This window comes from Vicugna pacos, chromosome 6 (assembly GCF_048564905.1).
Source record: "Vicugna pacos chromosome 6, VicPac4, whole genome shotgun sequence".
Lineage (NCBI taxonomy): Eukaryota > Metazoa > Chordata > Mammalia > Artiodactyla > Camelidae > Vicugna > Vicugna pacos.
This window is the reverse complement of record NC_132992.1, coordinates 19,809,108-19,835,851: the sequence shown is the minus strand read 5'-3', so window position 1 is coordinate 19,835,851 and position 26,744 is coordinate 19,809,108. Positions and strand designations below refer to the sequence as shown.

The following is a 26,744-nucleotide window of genomic DNA, read 5'->3' as shown; positions in this document are numbered from 1 at the left end:
GGCAGGTCCATGTCTAGGCTGCACTGTTTCTGCCCACCTAATTCCTCTCTCTTAGGTTACCTGGATGTCAACTTGGGCTTTTTTTTTTCCCTCCCTCCCAGGGGCCCTTCCTACCTCTTATCCAGTCATTCTATTTCCTCCACCTCGGTCTTATCTGAAGCTTTGTTTGTATTTCTAATGCACACACCTAATCACTCACACCTAGACCTCTGCACTAGTTTCCTAACTGACTTCCAGAACTGTCTTTTCTTTCCTCTAGTTTAATCTGCTCCCCGACACTAGATTCATTTTCTCAAAGCTGCTCCCTCTGTTCTATCACTTCTTAAAACTTTGATTTTTCAATAGAAAGCCTCAGTTCCCTCACATGGGCCTTTGTAGTCAGGCTGTTATGTTTCTCATCCCAGTATCAGGCACATCTGGTTGGCCTCCCCACCATGTCATTCAGGGTTTCAGGGAAACAGCTGGCACACTCAAAACAGTGTTATTAGGAAGGGTTTAATGAAATAACTATTTATAGGGTTAAGGCAGCCAACAAGAGTGGTGAAGCAGCTGTGTTGATTTGGGGCCTGAAAAAGCAAGGAGAAGGAGAGATTGCTGGAACCCTGACAAAGAACTGCAGCTGAGGAGAGGGTCACCCCACAGGAGCCGAGGCCTTGGGCTGGAGGAATACAGCGCTGCTGGGCTGTGGCTCGGCAGGGAGGGGTCTGGGGAATAAATATCCTAATCTTACTCTTTTCCCATCCTACAGTCTACTGGTGCCTCCCATTGGCTGAATCCACCTGGAAGCCCAGAGGACAAGAGAGGCCATTTAATGCCCACCTCATAGGTCGGCTCTCAGGGCTCAGAGCAGGACAGAGAAGGCTGGAGAGAGATCTGGAGGGCAGTCACCATCTCTGTCATCTCTCTGACTCCTTTACTCGTGTCATTTACTTGGCGTCCCTTCCCGCAGCATCTCCACTAGTCTAAATACTGCTGATCTTTAACCTCCTGCTCAGATCCTGTCTGTTTCACCAAGCTTTCCTGGATTATTCTTTCTCTCTTCCAGACACCTACGGCGTTTGGTTCGTATTAATTACATTACACTTTGCTTCTGCTAGTTAAATCTGAGAGCTGGAATATAAACCCAGATTTTTGGAAGCCATCCCCAACTTTTCTTCCACTAATCCAGAGATATGTCAGTGGTGGAAAATACAGGTATCCTATTGTTGGCAGCTGTACCTGAGGTGGTGGCTAGTGAGTGCTATAATCTTGATAGGCTGCAGGGATCTTCTGCCTGCTACCACCGACCGTGTGGCCCCCAGATGGGCCCAGGTACTCCACAAGGGTCAGTGGGGATAGACAGAACCAGAGTCTAGAACCAGAGTCTGAAACCACTGAGAGGTTTCAATCCTACTGAGAAAAGAGATGCATCAGAACACCTGCAAATAACAGTGACCTCAAGAAAGTTTCAAGAAGGGCGAGATAGGTACCTTACGACTTATAGCTGGAGGGCTGGAGGTACTAGAGGAGCTGGGACTGGGCTGGGCTTGGGGCCACGGCTAAGATGAGGAAACAAAAAGGCATTTCAGGCGGGTAGAGCAGTGAGGGGATGAGGAACTGTATGTACTCCATTCCACTAGAACCTAAGTTCTGTCAGCACAAGGACCTGGGGTGACACGTTCGCTATTTTTTTCCTGGCGTAATGAAGGGCAGGATGCCAGTAATTGTCTTGATCTGTTTGGGCCACTCTAACAAAATCAGTAGTCCTCTCTGTCGCAAGGTCCCCCAGTGGGTGCCTGAAACCACGCATAGTACTGACCCCTGTAGGTGCTATGTTTTTTCCTCTGTGTACATACCTGTGATAATGTTTACTTTGTGAATTAGGTGCAGTAAGAGATTAACAACAATAACTAATAATAAAATAGAACAATTATAACAATATACTGTAAGGAAAGTTATGTGAATATAGTCTCTTGCTTTTTCAAAAGATCTTAACTGTATGAATTTAATGCCTTTTCCATCCTAACTAGGCACTTTTCACATACTGTGGCTGTAACTTTTGCAGTTTGAGGTGCAACAGCAAACTAGCACAAATTTCCTTTCCTTCTTCACAATTTTCATGGATAGAAGATTTGTTCTTACCGTAGATCTTAGCAACCTCAGCATATGATTTTTTTTTCCTTATTAAATCGACTACTTTCACCTTTTCACTTAAAGGAGGCACTTATGGCTTCTCTTTGGCATATCCAAACTGCCAGTATCACCACTCTTGTGCTTTGGGGCTGTTGTTAAGTAAAATGAGGGTGCCTTGAACACAGACACCACGATAGCAGACAGTTGAGCCGATAACCAGGTAGCTACTAAGTGACTAACAGGCAGGACACTCTGGACAAAGGGAGACTGACGTGGAGCGGGACGGTGAGAGATTGCATCACACCACTCAGAACTGCATGCAATTGAAAACTTACGGGTTGTTTATTTCTGGAATTTTCCATTTAATATTTTCAGACAAGAGTTGACCGTGGGTAACTGAAACCATGGAAAGCAAAACTGTGGGTAAGGGAAGACTACTTCTTGCAGACTGAGTGTCTTAGAAACAACAGAAATCTATTTTTCAAAGTTCTGGAGGCTGGAAAATTCAAGATTAAGGTGCCAGCATGGCTGAGTCAGGGCCGATGTCTTTTCCCTGTGTCCTCACCTAGTAGAAGGGGCAAGGGATCTCCCTGGACCCTCATCATCCCTGAGGCTCCACCCTCGTGACCTAATCACTTCACAAAAGCCCCACCTACTAATACCCTAACCTTTGGGAGTTAGGATTTCAACATATGAATTTTGAGGGGGCACAGACATGCAGACCATAGAATGATGAATGGATTTATTCAATGCCTTTCCATGTCAGATGTGTACACGGTGAGTGAAGGTGGAATTTAATTTATTCAAAAAAATGATTCAGTGTGGAGGAAAACAGAAAGCATTAGGACACATCCCTACTCAGGCTAGAAGGAGAAAGATGTGCACACATCTCACTACCTTTTACATTCCAGTATTTAAATTAGACCTTCTAACATTAAAAAAAAACAAACTTTCTCCTGAAATTTGGCTCACCTTACTCTTGGCCCACATTATCGGTAGTTGGCAAGCTCTGCTGTTCTTCCATTGGCACCTAAAGCTACTATGCTGGGAGTGGGACCAGGACTGGGTGGGGAGACTGCTGTGTGTCAGCACAGGTCCTTGTATATAGTGGGTACTCACTGAGTACTTGTGAAAGCATTCTTAGATACAGCAGATTTGTGACCATGCAGACTTCGTGTAACTCTTTGTTTCCATAAAGATCTACTTGCACATTCAGCATAGCTAAATGTAATTTAATTTGCATACCTTTTCTATAGATATAAATCTGTAAATCAAAGTACAGCTTAGGTGATGTTTTCTGAGCACTTGTGGCTGATGACACTTCCCTTTTACCAAGGGTAAATGGATGAAAGCGATGTAAAAACTTTCCTTGGTGGATTAGATAGCTCAAGTTTCAATCCAGCAGGAGATAAAGAGTGTGACCAAAGAAAGGAAGGCAGGGTGCTGTATTCTTCAGGAGTAATTTTCCCATTGAAAAATCATACTGTAGCTATGTTATTTAGTTGCAAAATTTGGCCCACTCACTCACCTAATTATAACATTCGACAGTAATATGTAATTAAATGGCTTTTAAATGTCACCTGACAGTGCAGCGGATATGTAAGGAGAAGGTGCACAGCAAAATTTGTTAAGCATGTGAAATCTTCCAGCAGGCTGAACAGTCAGTGAATGCATCTTAATGTCAGTGTATTAAAATGTACCTGGGGTTTGTTTTCAGTCGGGTCTGGTGAGGCCAGCACCTCAGGAGATGACAGCCATGAGGGAAGAAGTTTTGTCTCCCAGTTTTCTAGGAACAGGAGGCAGGGTACACCACGGAGGGCCACATGGGGAAGCACCCAGGTTGGTCAAGAGGTGAAAAATTAAGGGAAAAGCGTGTGCAAAACCTGTAATGTAGTTTTCGTGAGGTAGGGGGAACAGACCGATCAGGTTTGGGATTGGCTAATTTGAATATTTTAGTGATCTCCGGGGTATAGGGGCTCCCCTGGTTGTCTGATGTCTGGCCCTGGGATGATTAGGGCAGAGGAATACTGCCTTCTGGAATGAAGAAGCCAGAGAGAGGAAGTGGTTGAGGTACAGGCTCTGGGTTGGTTGGTTTACTTACCAAAGGTGTGAGTTGTTTACTATCTTTAGGAGTTAGCTAACCCTGGGAGGGGGAGTCTCTTTAGAATTAACAGAGCCCCAGAAGGCCAGACAATTATGAAATACGGAAATTAAAAAAATGGTTAATACAGTAGGATTTGAAATCTCTCTAGAAAGGTTTCATGAAGTGCCTAATCCAGTGCCATTTGTAAGTGCCACAAATATGCCCACATACTTCCCTTGCATGTACTTCAGATTAAGATGAGATCATTAAGGAGCCAGAGCATTTTTGGGGCAATGTTTGGCATTTTCTTGGCACCCAAAGTGGTGCAAATTCAGTCACAATGATCATTTCCCTCCTGAGATTTTTGCAGATTTGGACCTGCCCTTTTATAGTTTAAGTCAGAGGGTGTGATGGTTAATTTTATGTGTCAGCTTAACTGGGCCATAGGGTGCCCCGACATTACTCTGAGTGTGTGTATAAGGGTGTTCCTGGAGGAATCGGTAGATTGAGTGAAGAAAATTGCCCTCCCCAGTGTGGGTAGCCTCATCCAATCACCTGAAGGTCTGAATAGAAAAAAAAGGGCTGACCCTGCCACAAATAAGAGAGAATCCATCCTGTCTGATGGCCTGGAAGCTGGGACATTGGTTTTCTCCTGCCTTTGTACTGGAACTGAAACAGCTCTTCCTGGCTTTTGGGGCTGCTGTTCCTTTGGACTGAAACTACACCATTGACTCTCCTCGGTCTCCAGCCTGCTGACTGCAGATCTTGGGACTTGTCAGCCTCTGTAACCATGTGAGCCAATTTCCAGGAGTGTCCTTTCTAAAATAGGGAAAGTTACGTTTGCTTTGGTTTCCTCCCTTGCTCTTCTCCATCCCCTCCAGTTGAATCCTGGTTTTGTCCTTTATTGGTTCTTGGCCTTGAGGATATAACCAGTATCCTGGAGCCTCACTTTCTTCAAGTGGCAAAATGGGAACAGAATGTCTACTTCAAGTGCCTAGCACGGTGCCTGGCACATAGGGGTATGGGTTGGGGCAGTGATGAGCCAATTTTACAACAGGGATCAGGATGGAGCTTCAGATGGTCCAGCATAGCCATGTTATGCTAGGAAGGGATGGGAGGGGCTTTGGTAAAGCTCAGGACTGGTAGAGGGAGGGACTGACCCGTTCAGTGAGTCCCAGACGGGCAGGTGCGCAGAGAGCCCTAGAGGACCGCTGTAAGCACTAGAGGTGGATTTACCCAGAAGCAAATGAAGTTTAAGCTTCAGGGCCTCTCTCGCACAGGACTGTGTGGGTGCACGGAGTGCCAGGAGTGGAGAGGTAGCCAGGTTCTAACCAGGAAGCATTTCTATGCTGGGATTGCTGACAAGTTGCCTAAGAGAGAGCTTGGAAGAGTCCTGAATCACCAAGGATCCATTTATTGTGATTTATTTTCTCATTCACAATTATTATTAACTATTGTATCTAATTGTATATTTGTAATTTTGGGTCCCCAGATTGTATAGGCTTCAGTGCCCAGAAAACCTGAATCTGCCCCTGCCCGGAGGGCTGCCCTTCTGGAAGATGGCGTGTGGGGCCACTTGGGGTTGCAGGGCTCCTCTGCTTTGCCTGGCCCAGCAAAGAGGCCATCCCGAGATCCAGAGCTGGAGGAAGGTCCAGACTGGGAGCTTCTCCTCCTCTGAATTGCTGGCTCCTGCTAATCCTGCCTTGCTGCTCCGAAGGGCACTCAGAAAAAGTTGCTGTTCACAGAGAGGTCTCACAGTAGCTCTGGACCCACTGTGGATTCAAGTGACCTTTAGAAAATCACCTCGCCTCTCTGAGCCTCAGTTTCCCCATGTGTAAAGTGGTAGCAGTACCTCCAGCGTGGGCTCATGCGTGGGCCCAGTGAACTGTGAAGCTCTGTGCACGTGGGAGGGAAGAATATTATGATTGCGTTGCGGTTACTTGTCTGTCTGTTGTCTTGCTCTTACTTGAAATATGCTCAGACCTTAACATTTCAGTGACTAAAGATCAAAGCTAATGTTCACCTCGCACACTGTTTTTTTGATTTTGCATTTTACTGTTTTATTCATTCATTCATTTTAACTTTTTATTGTGGAAACTTTTCATCATATACAAAAATACAGATTACCGCAAGGAATGCCGATATGTAAGTTGGCTTCAAATTATTATCAACCTGTGGCCAATCTTGTGCCATCTGCTCACCTCCTATATTTTCAAGCAAATTCCAAATCATTTCAACTGTAAGAATCCCAGTATGTATTTTTAAAATTTAAGAGCTCTCTGAAAAATTACATTAATATATTATTCTACCTCACCCATCCCCCTCAAAACTTAATTTTTTGCCTTCCTATTTGCTTAGTAAGCTAAAATTTAATACCGTATTTTCCCTCCCACCCCACTCCACGGGGGATAAGCTACTTTATATTTGAATGTAAATAAAATTCAGCTGGTAGGCATTTTCCCTGAATTATCTCACAGGTCTAACACTGTGAGATCTCAATTGAGGAGTCAATTTGAATTAAACTCTGCTGCTTCAGTTAGTGATGTGACCTTAGCAAGTGCTCTAACCTTACGTTCCACTTCAGTTTTTGTCTGTAAAATGGGGATACTAACACCTCATTTACAAAGTTACTATAAGGAGTCCCTGAAACAACATAAGTACAACTAATAAACAATAAATATTAGCCATTATTATTATTATAGTTTCTCTCTACTTTTTCTTATTAAATCCTGTCTTCCGGAAGTAATTTGGTTGAGAGATGTAAATAAGTGATGGTAGCCTTGACTGATTTAACTTAAAAGGCCCAGCGAGCCCAAGGGGGAGGAGCTAAAGGAGGAGGCGGAGCCTTCCGGGAGTCTTGCCACCTGGGCACTAGGTGTAAGCCCAACGCGTGCTGTGCGGGCAGAAGGTTCACTTGTGTCTCAGACACTGGGACCCGCAGGGATCCAGACCCTCAGGACATCACAGCTCAGCAAGAGCTTGGCCCTGGAAGCTGGAGGCAGAGGTCAGGTGGGAGGAATGGGGTGGGTGCCGAGAGCCAGAAGCTGTTCGTTTTCTGTTTTCCTTTTTGTCTTCGGAAGTCTACCAAGGTGGTACATTAAAGATTGGCCTTGTGGTTATTGAACCCCAAAGCGCAGAGGGCCCAGCCTGGCGTGGGCTTGAGATAAAACAATTCTGACCCATACAAAGACCCACTGTTTCCTCAAGAGCAAAAAGAGCTGAAAGATTGACTGTAAGTCTTGCTGGCCTGAATAGCTCTCTCATTAAGATGCTCTGAATAATCCTTGCTGAGAGGCCAGCTCTGTTTGAACTCAGCCAAGTGTCCTAGCTGACACCCAGTGAGTGGCATGTCACGTGGCATAAGATTAGGGAGCGTGTGACACTGGCAGACTACACTGCTTGTGCCAGAAGAGCTGATTGTGGAGCGGTGTGGAGTCCCAAAAACCAGGGAGCCCCGAGTCGGCGGCCAGCGATGTGAGTAGATGCCCGGCAGGCTGTCTAACCTTTCAGTCAGCTGGGGTTTTACTTCTCCAGTTAAGCCGCAGGTACAGCAAAGCATTTATTTTGATTCTTTGAAGGAGGCACTCGATTGATTTAGGATTAATTGAGGACTTTTTAATCTAACTTTAAAGCATGGCATTATTTGACTAGAACGTTTGTTAAGTGAAATACATTTGTTTCAATTAAATAAATGAGTCACTTGTTAAATGAAAGTTACATTTGCCTTATTTATTTTTTTAAAAAAGTGTGTGTATGGTCACCTGGTTGGAATGCACAGAGAAAGCAGTGACATTCTTCTGCATCGTTGGTAGTTAATTCTTATTTCTTATCCTAACAGGTGGATGTGTTTCAGGCTACCTTCTAGGGAGACTAAGAAACTTAGATTTATTCTTTGTGTTTTATTGACAGAGATTTTCTATTTTTGTTGACTTCAGGGTCAGGTTTGGCTTTTCTTTCCTTTCTTTTTTCATTCTGGTTAAGACTGTGTGACTTGCTTCCTTCAATTGTCTGTTTTTTGATTGTTGCTACAGACTTGGTTTAGGTCAGTGTCAGAAATTTCTCTTGGTTCCCATGCAGTGTTTTATGACACTGCTTCTAACACCAGATGTATGGTTTTTCTGACACCAACTGGGTGTCCAACAATTCAGTTTTGATGTTCACTTCCAGAACTACAGATGGGGTCCCAGATGACCCACACTTCTGCCTGGCTGGCTGACCGTAAATTTTAGGGTGCCAGGATCCCCTCTTAGGTTCGATAATTTGCTAGAATGACACACAGAACTTAGGGAAACACTTTACATATGCTTACCAGTTTCTTGTAGAGTTGATTACAACTCAGGAATGGCCAAATGGGAGAGATGCATGGGGCAAGGTTGTGGGTGGTGCATGGCACAGAGCTTCCATGGCCTCTCTGGGTGTGTGGTCCCACCCTCTCTCCTGGCACTTTAACATGTTCACCAACTCTGAAGCTTTCAGAATCTCATTGTTCTAGAGTTTTTATAGAATTCAATCTCCAGTCCCCCTTGCCTCCCAGAGACTGGGGGCGGGGCTGAAAATTCCAACCCTCTAATGACATGTTTGGTCTTTCCGGTGATCAGCCCCCATCCTGAAGCTATCTAGGGGTCCCACCCTGAGTCACTTCATTAACATGAACTCCGTTATGGTTGAAAGGGGCTCGTTATTATTATTTGCTATTGAATAACAACTCCTATCACCCAGGAAATTCCAAGGGTTTTAAGAGCTTTTTCCCATGAACTATATATATATATATATATATATATATATAATCTTTATTCAGAACTGTGGTGTGTATATAAATGTGTGTGTGTGTGTGTATACATACAGTTCCAGAGTGAGATGTTGGAAAGTTATAACTATGCATTATTGTCCTGGGTTGTTTCTGGTCTTTGACTTTGTATCACTCCCTTCCTTCTACACACATAATATTAGATTATAGTTCTGGTTTTTCTGATCTGAAAGTTGGAATGACATTACATTGTTAGAATGAGAATGTTAGTGAGATTTTCAAGTGTTTCGCAACTTGAAACATTTCCTCCAACACATTCTTTTAAGTTCTTGAAATTTTTGTTTACAGTTCACAAGTGAAATTTGACTACAAAGGCCAGAATATTCTGCTTTATGCCTATTATTAAGAACTTGTTAGAACTGGTTCAGAGGACTTTGTGTTTATAAATACTGAATCCAGAAACAGGCTACGGGTAACGGCTGAAATGAAACAGAACTAGCCTTCTTGGCTGAATGAGGGAAATATTTGCAAAAACTCTTCCTCTTTCATGAGAGGAATCAAGGGAACTAGGAGGTTAAACAGGCTCAGATGGTGTGGCTGGAAGTCAGAAACTTGCCAGGCCTCTTTCTAGATCATTGCTTGTTAACTCTTTCTCTGGAGTTAAGATATCATGTCAGGACTATGAAAAAACAGTCTCCCTTTTCTGGCAAGTGAGGAGTTTTGTTGTGATTCTGTCATTCTGTGGACACACAGAAAGGCAGGATGTGATGATGACTATTTACCATCAAATCTCTTCTTTGTCTACCAAACAGCAACATCCTACTTGGTGATTTTCTCCACTCTTCAGTCATTGAAAAACAAACAAACAAAAACCCAACCAACCAAACAAAATCAAATTGAGTGATTCTTAAAATTTAAAGTTCAGTAAAGAAGACTTGAGAAAAGTACACACAAAGAAGAGGAAAAAATCAATCACAGCAAAACATTGCTAATATTTAGGTGTCTGTACCATGAAAAAATGGTTCCCCTTTTCTGGGAAGTGTGGAAAATACACCTGGATTTTTTTCAGGTAATGTTACTGTATGAGCATTGTTTTGTTGCTGATAAAGATCACAGATACAGTAGATGAAGTGGTTTAAAGTTGAGACCCTGGCACTAAGGTGCCTCGGTTCAAACGACAGTCTACCACCTGTGTGCTTCCTGCCTCAGTTTTATCATCTGCAAAATGGCACTGATAATGACAGCCAACTTACAAGGGAAATACTTATGTGAAGGACTTAGCACATATTTGTTATTATCATAAAACAGATTTTATTATTATAACATTAATGTATATAGTAGAAATTTTATAGATACAGAAAAGCAGAAGAAATAAAAATCACCCATTATTCTAAAACCCAGAGAAAACCACTTACCCAGTGTTAACATTTTACTATCTTTTTTAAAAAAATGCAATTTTCTCTTACATAGTTGAACTCATAGTGTATTTCCAATCTATATCCTGATAACATAAGCATTTTATATGTTCTTTGTAAACATATTTTTAAAAGACTGCATAGGTCATCTTGTGTAACCATATTTCACTTAAACTTTCGCCAAGGTTTTGACATGGAGGTGGCTATCCCTGCCCATCCCCCGCCCCACCATATTCAATATTAATGATCATAAGTTAGCCCTGGTCAGAACATTTGGAGCCTGAGCTTTTCCTGGCCAGTGTGGCGCCTGCAGCTTGTTTGTTCTATAACCAGGACAGAATCAGATCCAATCCACAAACCAGTTAACTCAGCGTTGACCGTATTATGAATGAATCTGTGAGATACATTGTTGTAAATGCTTGTTGTCCTCCATAGTAGGGCTTATTTCCTTAGACCAGAGTCCCAGGAATGGGTCAATGGGTAATAAATGTTTTTGATAAGGGTCAAACTGATTTAAACTTGTGGCGACAGTGTATGAGCCTGCCCCACTTTCTGTAGCTCCCATGCCCCCCGTCCCCTCCCCCAGCTTCTTAGATCTGAAATATTGAGGAAATTGTCAGGGGTGCCAAGACACTGGAAGAGAGTTAATCCTGATTAAAATCAGCACTCTGGCTCCTCCTTCTCTCGCCCAGTGACTTCTCTTCCTTCAGGGCCCTTCCTTCTGCCTTTCATAGCCTGTTTCACTCTTTGCTTCATCCAGTCCCCTCGTGTAGCCCTCCTCTTCTCCAGCAGAGGGGAACTCATATAATTAAGTCGTCCCCACTGAGAAGTTAGTGCCCTTAGCAGCTTGAAGTGTTATCCCCTAGCTTGCATTTTAATAAAGGGTTCCTGGAGCATTGTTGAACCCAAAGGACTGAGCTTGATGGTGGAATTTGGGACACTGTAATACACAGGGAGGGAGATATTTTGAGTCTGGGCCCCTCACATCTTACAATAGTTGGTGTCCAAGATGCAAAGTCCATTCTATGAATGGGGTGATGCCAAGGCCAGTTTCTGAGACTCCTGCATTTCCTTACTGCCAAAGCACTGACTGCTCAGAGCGGAAACATCTTTTCCTAAAGGTAGAGTGTGTCTCTTGGAGAAACTATTAAAAGGAGATTATCGACTTAACTAGATATAATAAAAGACTGGTCAGCAGATTCTTTACATAAAATACAACTTTGTGATACCAGGCAGGGCTCCTTTTATGGCTTTTTAATCACATGGTTAAAACTGCCAAAGGTGTGGCAGGCCTTCGCTTATATGTCTGTAGCCCAGACTTGATTGAATTGCATGTCCCTGGGCAAGCAGATCCAGGTACTTCTAAGACCCTGATCACCTGGGCCTGAACTCTGAGTTACAAAAGGTGGCTTTCTTGCTGGACTATTTCTGTTTCAGCAAGGTCTTAGGTGCCCTTTGTGGCGAGGGATTGTGGGCTCATTCATCTTTGATGGATTGAAAAGCCAAAGAAGGAGCAGAGGAGTGTGTCTGAGAGAAGAATGGGCCACAGCGAGATCCCCTCACTGATGCCCTATATTTAGGGATGGACAAGGATAGGTCCAAGCACTTTATGGGAACTTAAAAGGTGGGGCTGACCTGGTTCAAACAAAGTCCGTGATGTCCTGAAAGGAGGAGGAAAGGGAGAAACGGAAAGCTTAGCCAATTGTTAGCTGTCAGTGGAACATTCCCCAGGAGACATTTGACCACAATGTGGGGGCCGGGGGTTGAGGGGTAGGTGGTCTTGAAATGGTGGGAACCAACTAGAGCCGGCCAGATGCTGGCCAACCCCTTCCTCCGTGAAAGAAAATGCTTTGGTCCCGTCGTGGTTCCTTTCTGACCCATAGCCTTCTCTGTTCCTTGCTAGCCTGATCCAGCCTGAAGATGACCCCACTGGCCGCGGTGGTGTCCGGCTCCCGCACCCGGCTCTTTGCCTGCTTCCTCAGGCTGGGTGCTCAGCAGACCAGCCCACTTCAGCTGCACACGGGGGCCAGCCTCGCAGCCAAGAACTACTATGAGGTGCTGGTGCTGGGTGGGGGCAGTGGTGGCATCACCATGGCCGCCCGCATGAAGAGGAGGGTGGGCGCAGAGAATGTGGCCATCGTTGAGCCCAGCGAGGTAAGTCTCCCCCTTTTGCGTGTGTGTGTATGTGTGTGTGTGTGTTGTGCATTGTGCATGTGCATGTGTGGGTTAGGGGTAGGGTGGGGGTGACTGTCAGGCACTGGGCCATCATGTTCCCAGGTTAGTGCTTCTCTTTCTGGGCATAAAAAGTGGGCCGTCTGAAAGAACTGGGAGAAGTGTGGGGAGGGAGAGAGCAAGGACAGATCTTTTGGCTTCTTGTGTTCTCTGTGTTAGTTTCTTAGGGCTGCCATGACAAATTACCATAGGTGAGGTGGCTTAAAATAGCAGATAATTTATTCTCTCACAGTTCTGGAGTTTAGAAGTCCAACACGAAAGTGTTAGCAGGGCCATGCTCCCTCTGAAGGCTGTGCGGGGCAGGGCAATCTGTCCCGTGCCTGTCCCCTAGCTTCTAGTGGTTGTGTATAGTTCTCGGTGTTCCTTGGCTGCTGGTTCATCACTGCAGTCTCTGCCTCCATTTCCGTGTGGCCTTCTCTCTGTGTGTCTCGTGTCCTCACCTGACCTCCTTATAAGGACACCATCATTGGATTAGACATGAGAGACAGTCTAATGGATGACGTCAGAGAGTCAAGGACACTCTAGTCCAGTAAGACCCCATCTTAACTTGATTATATCTGCAAAGACGCAGTTTCCAAGTAAGGTCACGATCACAGGTCCCGGCGTGAGGACGTCAGCATCTTTTTTGGAGAGGGACCATTTAACTCATATCACCCTCCACCTTCGGTCTCATGTCCAGAGGAAAGTCTGGGGCCATTGCACTTCCCTTTCCCTGTTCCGTTCTGGAGAAAGGGTGATGAGTTATGGGACTGGGGGGGCCTCCAAAAAAGTGTTAGTGGGTTTGATAAATTTAAGTGCAAGGGATTATAAACAGAATATATAGCAGAAAAGGTAGCAGACATCAGGCGGGGAATTGGAAAGTGTTTATAAGGCACTATCATGAAAAACATTTTAAGACTGTCCAAAAGCTTCAGAAAAATGGTCAAGATTTTTGGCAGTTTGCCTAATGTTTCCTAAGGGACTGGATGTACACCAGCTGGGAGCTGTATCCTTGGAAGGGAAAAAGCAAAGTGGATCTGGTGCCTGTTTGGTGGAGAGGGTAGAGCAAGAAAGGCACACTCCTCTTCAGGAGGTCTTCCCAGCACCAGATGAGGCTGCCCAGGGCTCCTGCAACCTCCGACTGGTGTGGTGTGATCTGTGGGGAGACTAGAGGGCCCTGCCTGTCACTTTCCTTTTTAAAGTAACTTTAATTCAGGGGCAACATTTTAAATGACAGTGGTCTTAGAGCTATATCCAGTGGCCTCTGGTGGATTGTAGCTAACCCACAGAAGGTCTCCCCGTGGGGCTGCTCTCTGTAATGAGACAGGCTCCTTCAAGGCACCGGACACAGTTCAGGAGGCCAGGATGGAGTCTGTGCTGCCCTGTGAGGAAGTGCTTCCTGAAGGAGCTGCCAGTGACTCAGGCGTTTGGCACTTTCCCTCCTGTGTCTGGTTTAGTGATTGCTGGAGCTCGAGCTTGCTTTGTAGTCTTAAAAAAAAATCGGAGCTTGTGTTTTCGTTCCCTTTTCTGTTCAAGATGAACTTGAAATTCTTGAGCTCTCACAGCTGGAGACGTCTGCCCTCCTCCTCTTTGATCACACGCATTATGGCTGTCGGGAGATTGCAAAGCCGTCCCTTATATCCTTGTCACTCTCTGAGGGAGTCGGCAGTTCTGTTTGGCCCGTTTGAGACATCTTGGCAAGGTTGAGATCTCTTGGTCCCCTAGGCTACTCTGTGATTGAATTGGAATTTTCAGAGGCTATTAAATCAGTCTACCGTCTGGCCCCCAAGCCTAGAACTTTCACAGCTAACTGAGATCAAGAGTGGACCATCTGAATGAAGAAAGCTCCAGAAAATTGTGGAAATTTGGGCATAATTGGGTAGGATCTGATGCCTCCTTGCTTTGGGTGTTAAACCTCTGAGAAAGGAGAAGAGGGGAACTAGGGCTCATATGGAACGTCCGCGGTCCTCCCCATGGGCTTGGGAGCCACGGTTGGAGGTTAAGTTTCGAGCATCCTCAAAAATGGCTGTCCACTTTTCAGACTCACCGTAGTCCCCACAAACTCCCGAGGAACCATATTTAGGCTGCTGGGCTTAATTTTCTTTATATCTATGCACATAAATGTATTTATAATATGTGTATATATGCATGTATATATGCCATGTATATGTTAAACACCAAATCTACTTTCAGCAAGAAATAATTCAGTGCTCACTAAAGACAGTGTATGGATTTTTTCACCAAACTTGACTGCTCTTCAGAGCTTAACATAGTAGAAGACACCAATGGAGTCAGTGGGGGGAGACTAACCTTCTGGAGACTTTTGTATATGATGCTCCAAGGGTCAGGAGGGAGTAACTGAAAGAATCTAGTTCACGTACTTTTAGCTATGACCCTTGTGATCAGCTTCTCATTGAAATGAATCTCCAAATACTTTGTTTCTCAGAGACATTTCTACCAGCCAATCTGGACCCTGGTGGGTGCTGGTGCCAAGCAGTTATCCTCATCTGGCCGCCCCACAGCGAGTGTCATTCCATCGGGTGTGGAATGGATCAAAGACAGAGTGGCTGATCTGAACCCAGACAAGAACTGCATCCACACAGACAGAGGCAAGGAGGTAACCACTGGGGTCCTTTGGCTTTTGTTAATCTGAGGGCTTGTATTGAATGCACAGCCATTGTCAAACTGGACGGCTTCATGAGGAAAGGGTGGTGTATGTGCACATGTGCTGGACACTGCATGACATGGGAGGGGCTGTGGTGAGTGGAGGGTGGGATGGATGGAAGGATGGAGTGATGCTAAATTAATCGATGAACAATGAAGACAAGGATTTGTTGAACACCATTGTTTACCCTATTGCTTGGTACAGTATCTCGTGCCTGAATTTTTATTGAACAAATACTACTGCTATGTGCTACTTATATATGTTAAAATACCAGGTACCTCCCTCCTTTTTCTTTTGAAGCAGACCTCTTCTCCACCTGACAACTGGCCCTGCAGAGGAAGGGGATGTTGGAAAGCATCCATCCTAGTCACTCTAGGGGGCGCTTTACCAGAGTTGTAAGGAAACCAGGTGACCATGGTTGGTGTCTAGGCCAAGAACTGCTGCTGCTGCAGCTTGAGGCTCATAATTGCTCAGCATCATTTCGGAGTCTCCTCCCACCCCTACCATCCAGGGATCGAAGCTTTTCAGAAACCGTAGTGTTTGACTGAGGGGATGAGGGCAGGATGGTGAGAAGACAGGCTCAGAAGCCATCAGCAGCATCTTGTCCCCTGATATGCTGCTGAGCCCGGGACGGCCCTCGTGCTGCACCTGGCCTGTTCCCGGCTCCCGTGGTTCTTGGGCCCCCGGGTGTTCTTGGTCTTAATACCCTGACCCGTCTCCCCCAAATTGGGTACTCCGGCATTGTCACAGAACTGTGGAACTGAGAGTTGGTGGGGATCTAACCCCTTGCCCTAAGCAGGGACCACTGGCTGCAGGCATCTTCAACCTTCCCTTAGTCATGGATCTTTCTGAGCAGGGATCTTAGCCTGCTCTAGAAAAATGCTTTTATGTCCTAATTTTTGCATTTAATTTCAAGGAGTGTAGAGATTCTTTGTAGCCTTTCCCTGAACCTTGGTCAAGATTTCTGCCTACCTTCTGGCCGGTCTTCCTTCCTTCCTTTTTTCCCTCCCTTCTTCCCTTCCTTCCTGCCTGCCTCCCTTTCTCAATATTTATTAAGCATCTACTAAAGCCTAGGTATAATTTTAGGGATATACAAGTGAACAAAAATAGGCAAAAAATCCTTATTATCCTGGATTTTATATTCTAAGGGAGGAGGACATACAATAAACATAATAAGTGGTTATATAGTGTGTTAGAAGGTGATGAATATTAATTTAAAAAAATAGAGCTGTGTTACTGGGATTGGGGCATGTGAGGGTAGGGGGTTAGATTTAAAATGGGGGAGTATGTGTGTATCCAAGAGCCAAGGACGTCTCTGACAAGTCATCCCTCTTCATTTTTTTAGACAGACAGGTTATATGAGAGTTCTGCCTTTAATAAAGTCAGAACCCACCTTCCTGTAGCCTCTTTTTTTTTTTCTTTTTCTTGGGCCTCCAGGAGTGTTTTTGGCCATAATACCTTTCTTGTTCCTTATTCTTGCTACAGCGTGGGAGAGAATGTCTTCTCTCTTTTCTGAGAAGAAACCTTCCAACTATTTGAAGATGGCTCTTATAGTCTGTCTTAGTTTTCTCTTCATTTTGACTTGTCCCCCTGTCCCCACTTTCCTCATATTTCATGGTCTCCAGTCCCCTCCCTACCCCCTTTACCCTGCTTTGGACATCATCTGGCTTGCTAGTGCCCCCAGGATCTGTGGCCCCAAGAGGTGCCTGGAAGAGTAGCCAGTGCTACAGAACCGCCCAGAATGGAGTGGGACCATTCTCTCCCACAACTGGATATAGTCCAAGCAGCATTTGCCAAGCAACAATTATCATAATGCTGATTCATGCTGGGCCAGAGGTCAGTTCAAACCACTGGGTCTTTTTTTCACATGATCCACTGTCAAGTCAGTCATCCCCCATCCTAAAATATATACATACTTATTTATTTACATTAAATTTTAAAATATATCTTATTTTCCCCCTGTTGACAAACTTCCTTATTTCCCTGTATCTTCAGGAAAGCAGGCTGAATTAAACACAAAATGGTTCTCAGTTCACAAGACTGAGCTTTGGGGCTCATTTCCCTTGCCTGTCTGCTGCCAGCTCAAAGGGCCAGCAGTCTTGTATCTTAAAATACACATCACCCCTTTGTACAGCAGTGCTTGCCTCCTAGTCAGACCCCTTTGCATTACAGGAATTGCTCAGAGTCCTTATGGTTGGGTTTGTGTACGTCTTAAGAACCACAAACTTGTGTCATCTCTTGAGACTGAGAGGCACTGGTAGGTTTTCTCTCTTCTGAGTCCTGCGTAGACATCTAAAGCCTAGACCTTTGGGATAGCTGTAGTTTCTTGTTTTAGGGCTGAGAAAGAAGTTGGTATAAGCTAGTAAGACTTTCGTCCAGGATATTTTAAACAGAAGTCTTCCATAGCCAGATATCAGAAACCTACATATAATGTCTCATCTTGTTGGTTTTTCCCAACTTGCCTGGATCTTTTGGATCTGTGATTCTGTCACCCGATTAGCAATTTTTCCTAGCCATTTTCCATGATAGCTTCATTTAAGTTCAAGGTTTTAATTATTTAACATGTCCCTAGACAACTTTTTCTAGCTTATGTAAATCAATCAGTATCTTTTGAAGATAATTCAAAAATTTACCAAATCTTTCCATTCTTTGTTTACACTTTCCAATCCTGTTTACTGTGTGAAAGGCAGAGTTGAAAGTACTGCTGAAATCCAGACTCAATGTGTCTCTGACTCTTCCTGACCCAGGAGTCTGTTTGTCTGGAATGTGTCCCACAGGCCCTGTATAGACTGGTCCTTGCTCCTTCTCAAGTCTTAACCTGGTTATATTCTCTTTCTTGTTCCTACTCCAGCACACTGAGCTCTCATTTCATCAAATACCTTGGTCTCCTTCTCCCCCAGGACATTTGCACATGCCACTTCCACCTCTTCCCCTAGCTAACTCCTACTTGTCTTTAGCTTAGATATGACCTCTTCAGGCAACCTTTCCCTGACCTACCAGACTAGTCAGGTTCCCCCTCGACGTGCCATCACAGCATTCTGTGGTTCAGTAATTGTTTGTATGATTATCTGATAACGCCTGTCTTGCCCAGTAGACTGAGTTCTGGAGAAGTAGAAACTGGGTCTTTCTTGTTCAGTGTTGTAGATCCAGGAGCTGGCACAATATCTGTCACATAGAAGGTGTTCAGTAAATCTTTGTGATCCAGTTGTGTCTCAGTTTCTTCATCTGTAAAATTATGCTACTAATAATACCTACTTCATTGGGTTGTTGTGGGATTAAATGAATTAAAACATTGAGAACAGTGCCTTGTACAAAGTGAGCACTCAAGAAATGTTGCTGTTATTATTTTTTAATGAATACATGGGAAAAAAAGGAAAAGGAAGTATTTATTGAGTATCCACTCCAGCCAGCAGAGTTCTTGACTCATGACTGATGGAAAGCAGGTTTGCGATCTGTGAATCCATGTTGATGCTCTTCTTGTTCTAAAATTTTAAGACACATCTATTTAGTAGATGTGCCTGGAATTTCAAAATGGATAAACATCCTGTTTACTAAGCCATTAGTGTCAGAATTTACCTCCCTCACCCCTATATAAAATGAGAACACTTGCCCATATTTAGGTTTCTGGCAAGGTCTGCACTATTCTCTGAAATTGCTCAATAATTTTGTCTACAAGTTTTTGCAGTTCCTTAGAGTTAAGGTCATCTGGCCTGGAAGCTTAAACTCATTCAGAAGGCTTGAGGCTTTCTTTTTGTCCTTTGTTGCTTTAGGGTTTATTCTTCCTCAATGATTTTTAAAAAAATAATCTTAAGCTTGTCTGTTACTTGTTCTTAAAAATAATCAATACTATGCTCTAACAGAGCCATCAAGGCATACACAAACCCAAGGCTTTTCTTATTGACAATGTTCGTATGTTTTACCTGTAGAACATCACCCCTGGACCCCATGCTGTCTCTGACCTCACACCCTGAAGACTCAGCACTGGTCACTCAGCCATTTAATGAGTCCAGTACACTTTTCTACAGAATAAGAAATTTAAGGGCACCTAGTCTCTATGGGGAGGCAAATCATACAGAAGAAGATGTATATATTATTTGTCCACTTTGATAAACTATTTTTCACATTAACTGAAATCAACCATCCACCTATCCTTTCATCCAACAAACATTAGTAAGTTCCTCACTTGAATCTAGTGACTGCCAGATCCTAGGACTATGAGGAATAAGATATCACCTTTATCCTCTGGGAGTGTTTGATGTAGTGGGGGAGGGCTTTGCTACTTTATAACCCGACAAGTGATATAAAGCATTGTGTACATTGTGCTAAGGGAGCTCCCGGGAGGGGCCAGCAGGGAGGGGGACTGAGTCATGGGGAGGCCTTGGCTGCGGAGGTGACCTTGGAGCTGAGTCTCCTGGGTCCCAGGGCAGGACCTCTTCAGCGACTTGCCCCTCTTGGCTCCCCAGGCCAAGCCAAGCACTCTCAGGTCTTAGAGTCCCCTCTCTCCCAGGGTGGTCTGCCCTGCTCACCGCTCTGCATTTTTGTCTGGTACAAGACTGTGGCAGTCACCTGCTGTGGTTCTGGACTCGAGGTGTTCACTGCAATCATTCTCCAGTTTTCTAGGCAAATTTTTTTACTTTACATCCTTCTTGTTTATACTTTCATTCAACTTGTCTTCCTTACTGGTCCTAAACCCACATTTCCATCACAATTAAATATGGGTATTTTCGCCCTTAGCGTGAATAAACACAATGCCTGTATTTAAAGAGGGGAGTTTTAAATTCCAAACAGATCATTGAGTAAGATCAGGTAGCTTACATCACATCCTTCTCAGTGACCCTCAAAAGAGCCACTTTTCAGTTAAGATGTTGATCCAATCCATACAACAGTTTAGATTTTCTTGGGATTCACACATTACCCCACAGATTTTAAAGCAGGTTGGTGGTTTTAAGATTAGAAAGCCATCCTCCCACCCTTCAGCATGAAAAAGTGTTAACACAGGCACTGCGCAAATAACTGGGGCCTCTTTGCTGTTGTCCTCTGTCTGAAAAACAGGCGTCTCAGGCTCCCAGGGGCCAGGCAGGTGATGGAGTATTGTGGAGCGGGGAGGTGTGAGGTGGGCAAGAATGGGGACCTGGAACCTGGGTCCCTGCCTGCCACCCTGCTCACTGCCCTCAGCCCCAAGTCAGTCACGTCAAAAAAGGGAAACACAATGTTGGCCACACACTTCTGGGGTCTAAGTCAGCCCTTGGGCTGCCACTTTTTGGGTCCTGGTCTAAAATGTCATTGTTTTGTATTGCAGATCTCCTACAAATATCTTATCATTGCTCTCGGAATCCAGCTGGACTATGAGAAGGTACTGTTTTAAACTTCCGTGGTACACTGGCCTCCTTAAGCCAAGATCAAAACTACAGTTAGTTGCTTTATATTCTCTTTGACAGGAAAGCGTATTAAGAAATCCTCTTCTAGGTTTTTCTTAGCAACCTTTTTGTGGTTTTAAAAAAGTCTTCTCTAAGAGTCTGTTGCTGATAATGATAAGTTCTGGCTTTAAGCTTTAATCAGAGTTCTGCACACTGATGGCCTGATGGTAATTCTTTCAAAACAGCAGCCTTTTCCACACTTAAAAGAAAAACTAGGTTTCTGTGTAGGACTGAGTTGACTGTATTAACAGATTAAATTTTCCTTTGAAAGTAAGATCTGGCTTATAAATTCCTAAGCAGACTTTAAGGGTAGAATACCCGCAGTTAGTTTATCAGTCCCTGGAAGGATGTCTGAGTTCTGTTGCATAGAGGCTGGGTGTTTTGGTATGGAGTGGCTGATACAATATAAAGGCTACCCTAGGGGTTCCTTAGACATCCCTCTTCACTGAGCTAGGAAGCCAGATGCCCTCTGACAACTGTGATTCAAGTTTAATTTTCTAAAACATAATGGAGTAAGTTAGGAATTGTGGTTTCTAGGAACTTGTTGGGGACGGTGGATAAATAGTTGGAGCACAGGAAAGCAAAGTGATGACCAGGTCACAAGTTTCAGGAATGTGGTCCAGATGAAGGCCTCATCTGAGTTGGATCAGTTAGGTCTTTGAAGTGAGTTTCTGGGTGAAAAACCAGAATCACGACATGTCCAAGGTAAGGGTAGTGAAAAAGACCTGGGACGTGTTCTGTGACAGTCCAGAGAAGCCATGAATTGGTGTGAAGATGTTATGAGTTTGGCGCCGTGGTTGTGAGTCTCAGAGCAACCAGCTGTGGAGCAGACTCCACGGAGAAAGATGACACTTACAATTTCTGGGAGGCCCTTGCTTCTCAGAAGCCCCGCCAGTGTTGACTTAGCAAGGAGAGCCCGTCTCCATGGTCCTGTCTCCCTGGCAGCCCTGTGCCATGTGAGGAGGACTGTGTGAAGACATCAGTGCTGAGAGCTCTTCGCAGCTTCTTGCAGTAAAGTAAGAAACAACAGTATTTAAAAGTAGCTGTTCCTATGGAGTCTCTCCTCTGTGCCAGGGACCATGCTAGGAATCTCATGTTGACTTCTCACAGCTACTTGTGAAGTAGGTATTTTTATCTCCTCTTAGTAGTTAAGGAAACTGAGGCTACAAGAATGTGAGTAACGTTACCAGGGCTACTGTGTTACTTGGCGCTCTTTGCAGATGGTAGAAAACTACTCAAGTTAATGTAAACAAAACGGGGATTTATTCAGTGAGGATACCAAGGTGTGTGGATCTCAAGGGCAGGAAGGTAGCTGGGCCTCCGGAAGGGCTGGATCTCTGATCTGGGTTCTGTTGGAGCCAAGGCAGCCTCTCTCAGCTGCCTCTGCCTGTTTCTCCCACCAGCTCCAGGTAGTCTGTGCTGCACGGCGCCCTGCTCACTGTCTGCTCAGTGCGACAGGACAGTCCACAGCTCCCATCCTACAGCCTATTGCTGTGCAGCCAAAGTGGGGGGTCAGTTCTCATCTCTTTCTCAGACTCTCCCTGCTCCTTCGGATTCAGAGTTCCCAGGGAAGCAACTTGGACTCAATGGGGGGTCATCACCCATCTCCCTAAAAGGAACTATTTGTCACCTTTTTCCCTTAACAGCAGCTTCTTCAGACTAGATAAAAATAAGGAAAACAGTAAGGGATCAGCTGTTTAGCTCTTGGAAGGTGACTTTCGCTTTGGGAGCTGGGAAGCGCGGCGGTCCTGTGGGGGGAGCCCTCGGCAGCGGTCAGGGGCCTCGGTGACTAGAAGGTGGTAGGTGGCTCTCTCACGCTGGCTCTTCTCCAGTTTGCTCATCTGTGTCTATGGACCGATGATGCTTCCCTCCCTCAGCGGAGTGTCATGAGTATAGTGAATCCCAGCACAGACGCAGAACTGCAGGAACGTTACAGCGCGGGGCGGCTTTATAATAGTGGTTATTGTTGTTGTGACTGCTCATATCACAGCTACTTAAACTGTAGCAGGAGATCTAGTCAGTTATCAGAGGACTAGTTGCTGTTTGATGTGAGTATAATGGGGGAGACCGTAGGACTCTGTTTCCTTGGGACCTGAGGGATAGGTGTAGGGTGACTCCACAGGTGGGCGCCCCACAGCCTGAGCACAGCCCGGGGGGATTCTGAAGGACCAGCCCATCTTGGTGATTTTACGATGGTTCCCTGCTCATGCCTGAGTCTCTTAACTCGCCCTGCGCCGTCCTCATTGCGCTGTATGAAACTTCCAGCATTTAAGGCAAGGGCCCAATTACCCTTCCTGGCAGGACTACACTGAATACACATATGGAGCAGTCACCACGTACACGTCATTTTTCCAGTCACTTTACACACGTGGTCTCCTTTGCTCCTGCCGGTAGTCCCATGAAGCAGTTCCTTTTATCCCCGTTTTACAGGTGATGCACATAAGCTGCTCAGTATGCGACAGGGTCACCTGGATGGCCTGTGGGAGCAGACTTCTGGGCTTGTCCTCGAGTTTCTGGTTCGGTAGGTTTAGGGTGGGGCCTGATAATTTGCATTTCTAGCAAGTCCCCAACTGGTGCCGTTCTGGGGACTGTACTTTGAGACCCACCAGTTGAGCTATTGGGTAATGTACGCCAGGGTCACACCACTCCTAAGTAGAAACACCAGGTCTCAAGCCAGGTCTGTGGGGTTCCCAAGTCCATGCTTTTAATTACCTGCCTTTGCCAGGAGCTTGATCTCTGCAGCCTGATACAGGGTAATTAAAGTTTGTTATTACTGACAGTACGGCTCTTGGTCCTGCCTGTCATTCTTCTTCCTAGTAAGGCAGCTGGTTCTCCAAGAAGGAGGTACGGCTGGCTTCTTGTCCTCACTCAGATCGTGGGATATGTTCAAATCCTGGTCTTCTGGCCAGGGAGGCCGAGATGTTCTGTGGATTGACAGGGGACTCCAGGCATCCAGCTCTGGTCTTGGCAGACCCCTCACCCACCTGCCTGCTCCACTGTGTGTGAGTCCTGGGGGCTAATAATTGTGCTGAAATATTTGACAGGTTGTAGAATTGACAGAGAACTAGGACCCGAAACATGGACTCTGTTTGCACTTTGTTAAAAAATAATTTCTTTGTGTGCTTTGTTGCAGGTTAAAGGCCTCCCTGAAGGTTTTGCCCATCCCAAAATAGGGTCCAATTATTCAGTCAAGACGGTAGAGAAGACATGGAAAGCTCTGCAGGACTTCAAGGAGGGCAATGCCATCTTTACCTTCCCCAATACTCCAGTAAAGTGTGCCGGGGCCCCACAGAAGATCATGTATTTATCCGAAGCCTACTTCAGGAAGGTATGCTTCCTTTGCAGGGGCAGAGATAAGGGGAGCAGATGGCAGAATCATCAGTTCAGTGACTGCCAGAATTCCCTTTTTGTCCATGTCAATACCTTTTTTATTTCTCAATTTTTATTACAAACATACAAAATCATATAATTAGAAATTGATAAAATAGAAGATAGGAAGAAGTCACTCATAGTCCAGTTGCTTTGGCATAGCTGCCGTCACCAATTTGACATGTCCTTCCACTTTTCCCCTGTACGTGTGTTTTAAAACGTAGTTATAATTATACTGTAATACAAATTTTGGATGTATTTCAGGTTATTAAATAGTCTTTGTAACATACTTTTAAATATGTGTATCAAAGACCACTGGGGAGATGTGTGAGAGATTGTTTAAGTATTTCTATGGAGTTACACAGTTGCACGTTTTTCATTTTTGTATGTAATAATATCCTCAGCTGCTCCGACTTAAGTTCAATGTTATGAATATTTTCTGGCTCTTGATGACAATCCTAAAGGCAAAAAATGTTCACGTAGAACTTCAAACCTTAGTGGCAAGAGGTATTTGGGTGGGGATGCTTTCTCAGCATTCCTCAGACACCTTCAGGCGTCCACAGCTCAGCTGGGAAGCTGCTTTCGCCCTCCTGCCCTTGTGTGGGATGTTGCAGTTGGTTTACAAAGCGTGCTTTGGTGGGAGACAGTGGCAGAATTCAAAGCAGCCTGTAGTTCTGTAAAGGGACAGGTGTGCAGAGGGGAGCGGGACGGGGGACTGAAGAGGTGTTGAATGGATGCTCGGAGCTGGCACTGGGAGGGCCTTCACCTGGGTCATGTAAACTCGCCCCAGCCCTTGAGGGGAGAGTCGAGGAACAGGTCCACCATTGCTGCTGTTTCTAAGAAAGGTCATTCTGGGTCATGAGAATTCTGGATTGGCACAGCCTTTTGAGGTTCTTGCCTACTCAGCTTCTTTCAAATAGTGTGATCCGGGTAAGCACATCCGAAAAGGAGCTGAACAGAGGAATAGAGTAAGAGACTAGCTTTCTTCCCTCCCGGAATTCTCTTTTGCGTAACATCTCCCAAGTCTTAGATGGCCTAAAACGACGTTTCTCTTTCAGGTGCCATGAGATCCTAGGCACCTGGGAGAAGACTGGCCTCTCTGAGACACATGAACAATAGTACAGTGTATGAGCCAAGGGGAGGGGAACTTTGTTTTGTTCACTTCTGTCCCCTCAGCACCTAGAACAGTACCTGGACTCCAGACTTCATTAACTATTATTGAGTGAATCAACAAATGAATATATGAATAAACAATTCAATTCTGTCTTCTCTTGGATTTGACCTTTGGTCTCTGGCCCTCGCTGAATGGTACCCACCTCCACCCCTGACTCAAGTGTGCGCTTAGTTGCTGTGTCACTGACAGAAAATCAGAAGGAGGCAGTGGATTGGTCCACATCCCACCACACCAGTGCACAGTGATGGAGAAAGCTGGCGAGGTCTCTTCTGAGGGTTTTAATTCTTGTTTAGGTTTAAAAAAAAAGTGGCTGGAGCAATGCTTTGATGTTGGTTGTTTCTATCCTTTCCTTTTGCTCAGGTGGGGAAGCGATCCAAGGCCAATATCATTTTCAACACTTCTCTTGGGGCTATTTTTGGGGTCAAGAAGTATGCAGATGCCCTGCAGGAGATCATCCAGGAGAGGAACCTCACCGTTAACTACAAGCAGAACCTTGTTGAAGTCCGAGCTGATAAACAAGAGGCTGTTTTTGAGAATCTGAACAACCCTGGAGAGACTCAAGTGATATCAGTGAGTGTTGAGGTTAAGCGGTCAGCTGAGCAGTGACTCAAATGCAGGTGACAGGGAGGCTGCCACTTCCTTATGCATCGTCATCATCATGTGCTTTTGGAGGCTGGTTACAGTGAGCATCTTAGGGCTTTGATAGGAGAGAAGGTAACCAAAATGAATGGGGAAGAGAAAGAGATGAGGTTGTGTCTATGGGAGATGAGGAGGGTTCACCTACTGGTACCAAGTGAATTTTTATTCTCTTTTGTGTCTACTTGGCACTGAGTCACTTGAAGCAGCTGAAAATATTTCATAGCTTCAGTTAAAGCCTGGAGTTTGGGAAGGGCTCCTTAAATGCAGGACTTGGGGCTTGTCTCAGTTTATGGTTTGTGAGAATCAGTGCTGCTTGTGGGTAGTTCAAGAAGGGTGGGTGTCTCGCTTGTGGAAGAGGCTGTCTTCAGACACCTTTCACCTGTGCATCAAAGGAGATGCTTAGAAATCTGTGAAAGACCTGGGTGAGCTACACCCTATTTGAAAAGAGCTTGCTTTTGTGTATGAGTTTGGCTTCTATGCGTCTGTTTTTTCTTCTGTGAAGGGGGAAAAGTACATCAACAGCAAGATGTAAAAAGGCATCTGGAGAAGGTGCACAGAGGCATCGTTTGTTTATGTCATTCTGGCAAGGGCTGTTAGCAGTGAGAAAACAAGACCCAGTTGCATTTGATTCATTCAGCATTTTTAGAGGAATGAAGGATTCCATAAAAAGAAATTTTGAATTGAACCAAAGACTAATTTTCTAAACATCTTAACATCATATTTTAAGCTTTTTAGTGCAAGCTCTTTCTACATTGTATCACACATATCTTTCCTTTCTTAAATGGTGTGTAATGACGATCATTTAAAATGTTGCTAATGACTCAAGGTCATAGTTTAAAAAACTTTTATTTGGAGATAATCTCAAACTTAGAGAAGTTGCAAAAATATAAAGAGTTAAAATAAAACTGTATA

The 26,744-nt window shown here is 44.8% G+C and overlaps 1 protein-coding gene across 7 annotated transcripts in view; it reads left to right on the top strand.

The window, feature by feature from the left end:
* The window catches only part of SQOR (sulfide quinone oxidoreductase), a 60,552-nt gene that overhangs the window by 24,590 nt on the left and 9,218 nt on the right, over positions 1-26,744 (top strand). For 5 of the 7 annotated variants that reach the window (XM_072962499.1, XM_072962497.1, XM_072962495.1 and 2 more), the window contains 5 exons: positions 12,261-12,511; positions 15,015-15,185; positions 20,533-20,586; positions 23,784-23,978; positions 25,554-25,763. In XM_072962499.1, coding sequence (XP_072818600.1) covers positions 12,278-12,511; positions 15,015-15,185; positions 20,533-20,586; positions 23,784-23,978; positions 25,554-25,763 — 864 coding nt within the window. In that variant the 5' untranslated portion in view covers positions 12,261-12,277. Of the gene's footprint in view, positions 1-7,540; positions 7,741-12,260; positions 12,512-15,014; positions 15,186-20,532; positions 20,587-23,783; positions 23,979-25,553; positions 25,764-26,744 lie in introns of those variants that run through there. The other 2 variants (XM_015237226.3, XM_072962498.1) reach the window with 2 other exon arrangements.